Below are 10028 nucleotides of genomic sequence, written 5' to 3'. Positions count from 1 at the left end.
AGTCATATTGTGTTATCATACCTATATGGGAAAGGGTGATGTGGGATCACCCCTGGGTATGTGCATAGTGAGGTTACACGGTAATTTGGCTTATGGAGCAACTCTGGGCATGTTCGAGGACGAACGTATATTTAAGTGGCAGAGGATGTAACAACCCGACCGATCGTTTTGAGCATTTGTAGTTCACTTGGTTGTTTGAGGGCATTAGTAGTTCTGTATGATGTATTATGACTTATGTGAATCATCGATTTTGGTTTTCAGGTTATTCGGAATTGATTTAGAAGAATGATTCTCAGCTAGAAGCTTCAAATTAGAAAGATTTGACCAAGTTTGACTTTTTAGTAATCGACCTCGGATTGGATTTCTAATGGTTCTGTTAGCTCCGTTGGGTGATTTTGGACTTAGGAGCGCATTCGGATCGTGATTTGGAGGTTCGTAGTGGAATATGGCTTGAAATGGCAAAATTTAGAATTTTAGAAAGTTTGACCGGGAGTGGACTTTTTGATATCATGGCCGGATTCCGATTCTGAAAGTTGGAGCAGGTTCGTAATGTCAAATGTGACTTGTGTGCAAAATTTGAGGTCTATCAGACGTGATTTAATAGGTTTCGGCATCGGTTGTGGAAGTATGAAGTTTCAAGTTCATCAAATTTGAATTGAGGTGTGATTCGTCGTTTCGATGTTGCTATGTGTGTTTTGAGGCCTCGAGTAGGTTCGTATTATGTTTTGAAACTTGCTGGTATGTTTGGACGGGGTCCCGAGGGCTCGGGCGTGTTTCAGATTATTTTCGGATCATTTTCCTTCATGTTTTCATTGCTGAGGAGCTGCTGGTTCCTGTGTTCCGCAGGTGCGATTGATATCGCGCAGGTGCAATGTCCGCATATGCGAGCCAAGCGTCGCAGATGCGAGATTTCATTGAGGAGTGAAAGTCCGCAAATACGGAGGTAATTGCGCAGAAGCGCGACCGCAGATGCGGTCATGGCCATCGCAAAAGCGGCCGCTCACAAATACGAGTCCTTTTCCATAAAAGCGGGAGTCCTAGATGCGACATATTGTCCGCAAATGCGAAAATTGCTGGGCAGAAGCTATAAATCGAGGTTTTGGTTCTTTTTTCATATTTTAAGATGTGGGGACTCGGATTGAGGCAATGTTTGGAGCAAATTTCATCATAAGAATTGGGGTAAGTGTTCTCTACTCAGTTTTGATTATATTTCATGAATCCATCTTCATTTTAGCAATTGGTTGATGAATTAAAAGAGAAATTGGGGGTTTTGACCTAAAGTTTCATAATATGAATTGTTGAGTTTTGATCAATGATTTGGAGTCGGAATTGAGTGAAACTAGTATGGTTGGACTCATAATTTAATGAATTGTCGGATTTTCTGAGCTGTGTCGGATTCCGAGGGTGTGGGATCGGGTGTGATTTTTGGCCAGATTTGGGAATTGACTTAGGATTCGATCTTTACCATTTGTAATTGTTTCCTTGGGCTTTATTTGATGTATTTGAGTTGCTTTTTGCTAGTTTTGAGTCGTTCAGAGGTCGCTATGTGCGTGATGGCATTTTTGGAGCATCGCTTGGCTTGCTCAGCATTGGAATTGGCTTGTTTGAGATAAGTAACTCTTCTAAACTTAGTGTTGGGGGTACGAAACCCCAAATTACGTGTTGTGTAATTGGTATTGAGGTAACGTACATGCTAGGTAACGGGCGTGTGGGCGTGCACCCTATGATTTGTGACTCCGTTGTTCCTATGGCACTGTTTAGTAGCCCTATTTTGTTCATATCTTTATTGTCACCATGTGATTAAGTAAATGAGTTGTCAATCATGCTAGATATCGTGTTTAGGCTTTATGCTGATATTGTTAGGACTCATAGTTATTGTTTCATGCTGTCATCTCACTGATTTCATTGATATTTCGTACTCAGTCATATTCATGCATTCATATCATATCTGAGTCTCAGTTGTTGTTTATTGATACATCATATCATTGTTGTCGGGCTAGTTTCATGACATTGTGAGCCCGTGAGTGAGACTTGAGAGATTGATGACTGAGTGAGGCCGAGGGCCTAATTGTAAGGTTATTTTTACTATAGCAAGTGAGTTGTCCGTGCGAATTCTGATATTGATACTATAGCACGTGAGTTGTCTGTGCGACACGTAAGGTGTCCGTGTAGATTATAGCGCTTCGGTTGAAGGAGCACTTCCAAAGTCTGCACACCCCTAGTAAGCGCGGTTGATTATTTTGAGGGATGGATTTTCCCTGGACATGGATCTTGTCCGAAATATTTATATACCTGGAGATGGATCTTCTCCATGGGGCTGGATTGGCCTTCCTCGGTACCGAGTGACTGATGGTTAGTGATGTATCTACTCCGGGATGGATCTTCCATGGACCGTATGGGCCATATACAGTACCGAGTAGTTGAGCATGATGAGTGGAAAGTGTGAGACAGTGAGGTTGAGTACTCTGAGAGTGTGAGTACATGATTCATCTCTCAGATACATGGCATTGGCATGCACACATGACATACAGGCATAGAGATGTATTTTTCCTCATGTTGTACGGTATCACGTCATTCATGACTTTTTACACACATTGATATGTGTTCATAGAGAGGTATTTCACATTTGCTATCATGCTATCTGAAAATGAGACATCTTATTTATTGTAAAAAGGATTTAAAAAATTACAATTTTCAAACTATCTCATATTTTACGACGATTTCGGTAAAGGATTTGGGTTTTCACTGATATTCTTGAAAAGCAAAACTATTTTCGGAAAACTATGAAAAAGCTGGGCAATTTATCTCTGAGTTATTTCCTTATTATTATATGCTCTATGCTGTTATGAACTGCTATTGATTATTAGTGTTGGACCCGACCTATGTTCCAGCTCGTCAGTGCTTTCAATCTAAGTTTAGGTTTGTTACTTATTGAGTACTTGGGTCGATTTTACTCATACTACACTTCCTGCACATTGCGTGCAGATCCCGGATGTCGATGTTGCTGTGTTCGATGGTTGCTGGATTTGAAGGCGTGCCTGTGTTCCTGCTGTAACTACCTCTTGTTCACGGTAGCCTTAGATTATAAAATTCTGTTTATGTACTTTTCAAACAGAAGATGTATTTTCTTCATATCAGCTTTGTAAACTCTATTCTTAGAAGCTCATGATTTATACTACCAGTCCTTGGGGAATATATAAGATTCAGATAATTCCTTTGTTTAATTATTTTATTAAATTAATTGAAAATGGATAATCGTTTTTGGCTTACCTAGTGGGTTGGGTTAGGTGCCATCACGACTAGTGAATTTTTGGTCGTGACATTGTTACTTAAATTTTATCGTATCGTTAAATCTATTGTTACATAACGAAAAAAAGTGACACGTTATGGAACGACGGATTTGGTATAGTGGCATCGTTACCTTGCTTTTTTCTCTCAACATGCCCTTGCTTATTATTAAATAATTATATTTTTTCCTTTACCTATTTTTTTATATAATAATTTTACTCTGTATCCTATTTTTCTTAGTAATATTGCAAGTTTATTCTTCATATTGTTAGTGCATGACATCATAAAACGACGACAAACAATACAATCTATCCTTATCAAACAATACATTACAATACAACACATTATGAAACAATACGATAACAACAACCAAGCAAGCTGTTACTGGAAAACAAAATAGGCATAAAAAAGTAACAAACGAGTTAATGGACAAACTGCCTTATTCTTCTCTTGTTTGGAATCCTTAATTTTCTTAATCAATCTTGATTGACTTGACCTAAACATTATCCTTCATCCATCTATCAATATTGATATCCTACATGACAGTAAATTGATATAAGAAAATTTGTTGACTCGGTAACAAAGAGAAAAACAAATTAATAGTTCGATAAGTCCATATATATATATATATATATATATATATATATATATATATATATATATATATATATATATATATATATATATATATAGTTACAATTAGGTATAACATCTAAGAGTAGATTATATACTACTTGTATATATCTTGTATTTCAAACAGAGTAAATAAAAAATGGAAAATAGGGATTGATAATATCGAATATCTGAACTGTCAATTGACATTATCAAACTTTATTCAAAACAAATAATCACGACACAAAATTTGGGTATATTTACACATATTAGTTATAATATATATTTTACTCGCTCTTAATAGTCTTCTAGTAGACTTTTTGTATTTTATGAATTTGGTAAAAACAGTATATTACACTAACTTTGACCACCAGCTGGCGAAGGACATTTTCTTTGATCCTAATCTTTAGACAAGAGTGGGGCAAATTTTTACTTAGTGTATACGAATGTGGGTCCATTTTGGAGTGTAAATGTACAATATTCTTGTATTTATATACACATTTAAAGAGTCTTAATTTTATGAGTATTTTATATATCCCCTGAATTTATGTCTAAGGAAAGATCAATGTTTTCAATTAATTTTACCTTTTTTTTTTGATGAATTTAACTTCAAGAAATCAAGTTAAGTTTGCAGTTTCTTTCAACTTCATGGACCAGGTAAAAATGAAGGGAAAAAAAAAGATTTAAAAAAAAAAATCATGGGAATCAATCTCGAATAATCAAAACTCAGAACACTACCCTCTTTTATATTTTTATTAAGCAACAAATTGTTATCATACTTGTGAAGATATACAGGATAAACATATAATTATAATAACTTTCGGGTTTTATTTTATAACTGATAAATGTTAGAGTATAGTCCATTCATTTAAATTTATGCGTTTTTACTCTTTTTTTAAAGTCTGTTAATAAATGAAAAATATCACAGTTTTATATTTAGTAAATTTTTAATTCCAATATTTTTATTTTACACTTATTGAAACTCTCTTTTGGTATGTTATACACTTTTTTAGTTTAAGACTTTTGGTAAGTTATACATACTTTTGGTATGTTATACTATTAGATTCAAAAATATTTTTTATATTCTGAATTTCACACCAAGTCAAAATATTAAATAAAACGAAAGAAATTATAGAATTATAATGAGCGGTAAAAGAAATAAGGATTACGGTGACATCTTTTGTTCCGTATTTAAGTACATTAAATATTTAAAGATTAATTATATTGTCAAGGTATAGAAAAATGTCTGAAGTATATTGTATAATTACACAAAAGTTGCTCTTAAAATACAATAATAAGACCATTTCCTAGACCTATACTGTGAGAGTTTGAGTATTGTCCCAGACTTAATTCTTCAAACTAAAGCAAAGAGAAGAAAGGAGATGTTGAGGTGGCGCTTTCAGAAGGTAACAGTGTCACGCGCTGGAACGCGCTGCATGAACAGAGCAACACTTGTGGTGAAAGTCAAAATTTTCTTCTTAAAAACATATCAATAAATCTAGAAATAAATTTTAAAAAATTTCTATGTATTAATTGTGTAAAAATATTTTCAAAATAAAATTACTTCTAAGAAAATTTAGGGGCAGCCCGGTACATTAAGCTCCCGTTATGTGCTGGGTTCGGAGAAGAGTCAGACCATAAAGGTCTATTGTACGCAATCTTAGCATTTTTGTAAGAGGTTGTTTTCACGGCTTGAACCAGTGACCTTCTGATCACATGACAACAACTTTACCAGTTACGTGAAGGATCTCCTTCTCAGAAAAATAAGTCTTACTAATTGGTAATCTAATAAATGTACAAGTATGGTAACTAGTTTATTTTCAAAGATTAAATTAAACTACTAATATTTACATAAGGGAATATTATGTGAATCCAAAAGAAAATTAGTTATATACCAATATTGTTTTTTTTTTGTGGGTGGGTGGGGATTTGGGGGGAGGGGGTAGATTTTGATTATATATATATATGTAGGTAGTCTTTGGTGCTTGTCTTAATAGACTTATTCTATAGGGTCTCTTCTTCCATTGCTGCAACTCTTTTCTCCTTCTACAATTCTCTCTCAAATCAATCTTCATCAACAATAAATCTTGCTAAAACTATTGGTTAGTATTGTTTTGTAGAAGAATATGGGGAGAAAACCTTGTTGTGACAAAGATGAAGTAAAGAAAGGTCCATGGTCAGCTGAAGAAGACAAGAAGCTTATTAACTTCATTCTTATTAATGGCCAATGCTGCTGGAGATCTCTCCCTAGACTTGCAGGTCTCTCTCATTTTTCAAAATTTTGTTATTCTGGTTGACATGGTTGCGTGTGTCGAAGGGTGGTCAGTTGAACATCTTTTGCTGTAAAATTATATGTATATAGATCATAAAAAGAAAATCTTGAATATTCTTAGTAAAATTTCTGGTTTCGGCGCTAGTACATAACGAGGGGTAAAAAAGGTGTAGGGGTTGTACCTTTTAATAAGCTAATTGAAAAATGAAAAGGGAGTGGTTTAATTTGAATGATTGTACCAACCCCATTGGTCCAATTCTAAAAAAGAAATCCAAAGGTGGGGGTGATTTTGTTAATTAAAAATTGGATTTTCTTTTATAAATATAAATGAAAATGACAGACAATAAATTTATTTTCTTGATAGTAGAAGTATTCACCAGATAGTTTAGAATTACAATGATTCTTGGAATCTTGTTTTTCTTTTTAAAATTTCATCATTAATAATGTTGAGATGACTTATTTGGTGCAGGGCTGCTGAGATGTGGAAAGAGCTGTAGATTGAGATGGACAAACTATCTAAGACCAGATTTGAAGAGGGGACTTCTATCTGAATATGAAGAGAAAATGGTTATTGATCTTCATGCTCAGCTTGGCAACAGGTAATTAAACTATTCATCTTTTTTTTTTTCTCGTTGGGTTTATACCTATTCGGTGTTTGATATCTATATTGGAGCTCGATTATATCCGAATTTGCGTCATGTAAGTCCCATTTAAAGAGAAAACGCTCCCTAATATGAATTTTTTCATACTCAAGGTTCGAACTCGAAACATCTTATTAGGGAGGAGAAATCATATTTATCACATCACACTCATACCGGTAAACCATTCATCTTTTGAAAAACCATGCAAATGTCTTTAGAGTAATGATCATCTATGATTCCACCTTTAGCTTTGTGATATGTATTTGGATTCAACCATAGGTAGATAAAATCAGAAAATTCAATAAAGGTGTTCAAAATACCAGTAAATTATACACGGGTGTTCAGAGTTTATTTTTTAATCAATAACAAATTATATTTTACCTTATACACAATATAAATTTTCGGCAAAAGGTATTCAGTAGACCACCCTTGACCACACATAGTTTCGCCCCCGAGCAGGTTTAGCATAATCTAACTTTTCGGTGTCTAATTCTCTATATATATGTGTGAGAACGAAAAAAATAAGTATAAATAGACTTAGATATGTTTTTCTGAATCTTTTAACCTTAAATTTATGACGTTTAAATTCTGAATTCGCCAAAAGCATATCTATTATGTGAAGCTCATTTAAAGCAACTTCAACAAAGAAAAGGAATGAGTTAAAATGATGTCTAGAGTGGCAGACAACAACTTCAACTCAATTTTAGGCACCCATTCTCCACTGTGTATCTTTCAACTCATTATTCATAATCAATTTTCTTTTCTTTTTTTCTATTTAATACACTTTTTAAACAAGTGGGGAATAAGTTATCGTAATATTGAACTTCAAAAATTCGTTTCCCTTTTCTCGGATAATGATTAATGATTAATACATTAATATTAGAAAAGCAGGTCTGGATAGAAAGAAACATATATTAAAAAAATTCGTATGACTGACATAATTTTTTTTTTTTAGATTATGACATAGTTGATTGATGTTATTTCATATGTGTAGAGTATTTCTCCTTTTATTCTATCAGTAAAAAGATTTAAATAATATATACTAACAACATAAAAGTTTTACACTAACAGTATATTTTATCATATAATACAAGGTTACTTATTATTTTACTAGATAGTCAATTAATGTTTAACATGAAATTTACTCGTAAATAATTTGTAAGAAATATAATTTGTAGGTGCATAGAACGTAAAAATCTTAGTGAAAAATATCTTCATGTCAACAAATTATTTGCAGGTGGTCCAAGATTGCTTCTCATTTACCGGGACGAACTGATAATGAAATCAAGAATCACTGGAATACACATATCAAGAAGAAGCTGAAGAAAATGGGGATTGATCCAGCCACTCACCAGCCAATTACTGTTGACCAACCAAACATAGAACATCCAACAAAAAATCAACCAATTATTCAACAAGAAAAACAAAAAACAATGCCAATTTCCCCATCTCATGCTGTCCCAGAAATAATGAATATTCTTGATCACAACAAGGAGCTGGTTGAAACTCCTATATTATCAACAATTACAGATATCAAATTAGACGACGACAACAACAATAATAATAAAAATACGGGGACAAGCTTCTATACTGACGAAGCCCCCGTAATTAAACCACATGAAATTTTATTCCATTCTGAATCAACCACTTCAACATCATCATCATCTTCTTCTCCAACATCCATTATTCTTGAAGATATGCAGTTTGATTTCAATTGGGCAGATGATTTCAGCAGAACATTGGATTATTTACTTAATGATGATATTGACATGAATAATGTCATTTCCCAAGATTGGTCAAAGGTGTTGGAAGTTTGAGCAAATTTTACTTGTGATTAATTTTCAAAAGGGAGCTAAATTAAGCTTTGTTCTTTTGATTGGCAAGTCACCTTTTTTTTCTTTTTCTTTTCTTTTCTTTTTTTTTTCCTTTTTTTTTTAATATAGAAGTTTAGATGGTAGTTGTTACTAAAGTAAATGGACAATAAAAGTTTAAGACAGATACTATATATATGGGGACAAAAACACAAAGCCCCATTAGATATTTATGTTGTTGTTTTTTTTGGTTACAAATGTTAAATGGCAGATCAGAATGAACCTGCCAGTACATTATGGATGAATATTATTTTATACAAAAGTGTCCACCTCTTTTCTTAACTTCATTTGCATGTTTTATTTTTATTGACTTTCTATCAATCACCCTGCAATGTTACGAGAAGATGGTATATCGTCAAAAATTGTGATGGAGTGATAAGTATATATTCCTCCATCATTAATAGAGATTTCGGGTTCGAACTCTTTAGCATGAATACTTTACCCCAAATTGGAATTTTTAGGCGTGAGTCCGAATTAAAAAGTATAAACAATATGGTACTTGGTTAAGAGCCTCACAGTTTCATTATATATAAGAACAAGTACTTGATTACAGACATAATATGTTGCATGAGACTTGAGAGTAATAATTATTTTTTTCTGAAATGTTTCCGCGTCCTTCTCCTCCCCTTCTTCTACTTCTTCAAGAATTTGTTTTATGATGATTACCATTCATACTAATTAATTATGATTCTAAAATTAAGTAAGAGGGTTCGAAACAAGAAATGATTCTCAAAAATATAGAATGATTTCGCAATTATTATCACAAAAAAGACGACATCCTCGTCCTTTATAAATAGGGCCACAACAGAAAGTATTCAAATAAAGTCCAGGAAGCCTTTAAACTTATTTTATGTCACGATTCGAATTTTTCACCGTCGGATCATGATGGCGCCTAACATTAAATCCGCTAGACAAGCCAACGTTACTGATTATTTTATTATTTTCCCTTATCTTTAACAATTTACCATATAATATAAGAAAATCAGCGGAAATCGAAATGCGGAAGAACAGAATTTAATAGTTTAACTTAATACCAATACGAAATCCATAATAAAACTCCACCCATAACCGATGTCACAATTTCACGGATTATCTACGAATACTACAAATAGTGGTCTAAACAAGAAAATGCAAATTTGTCTCAGAAATTGATAAAACAGAAAAGAAACGGGATAGAAGAGGGTGCCAAGGCATGCGGACCCCTGCAGGACTACCTCGGGTCTCCACTGGATTGAAGGCAGCAACCTCTAACTATGGTCCGTATGCTCTAGTACCGGGATCTGCACAAAAAGTGCAGAGTATAGTATCAGTACAACCGACCCCATATACCGGTAAGTGTCGAGC

General features: G+C 33.6%; 1 protein-coding gene across 1 annotated transcript; it reads left to right on the top strand.

The window, feature by feature from the left end:
• The first annotated feature begins 5902 nt into the window (after positions 1 to 5902).
• On the top strand, positions 5903 to 8686 carry LOC107766778 (transcription factor MYB20-like). Its single transcript, XM_016585624.2, has 3 exons — positions 5903 to 6159; positions 6642 to 6771; positions 8051 to 8686. The coding sequence occupies exons 1-3, from the start codon at positions 6027 to 6029 to the stop codon at positions 8628 to 8630; spliced, it is 843 nt and encodes a 280-aa protein (XP_016441110.1). The 5' UTR covers positions 5903 to 6026; the 3' UTR covers positions 8631 to 8686.
• The last annotated feature ends 1342 nt before the right edge of the window (positions 8687 to 10028 follow it).

The sequence above is a fragment of the Nicotiana tabacum genome, chromosome 16 (genome assembly GCF_000715075.1).
Source record: "Nicotiana tabacum cultivar K326 chromosome 16, ASM71507v2, whole genome shotgun sequence".
NCBI lineage: Eukaryota > Viridiplantae > Streptophyta > Magnoliopsida > Solanales > Solanaceae > Nicotiana > Nicotiana tabacum.
This window is presented reverse-complemented; position numbering and strand designations above follow the sequence as displayed.

What these genes read in the sequence shown, in the direction of transcription:
- LOC107766778 (XM_016585624.2), top strand. Translation starts at nt 6,027, where the DNA reads ATGGGGAGAAAACCTTGTTGTGACAAAGATGAAGTAAAGAAAGGTCCA. An exon ending in ATCTCTCCCTAGACTTGCAG is followed by an intron (nt 6,160 to 6,641) that starts GTCTCTCTCATT and finishes TATTTGGTGCAG; the next exon opens with GGCTGCTGAGATGTGGAAAG. An exon ending in CATGCTCAGCTTGGCAACAG is followed by an intron (nt 6,772 to 8,050) that starts GTAATTAAACTA and finishes AATTATTTGCAG; the next exon opens with GTGGTCCAAGATTGCTTCTC.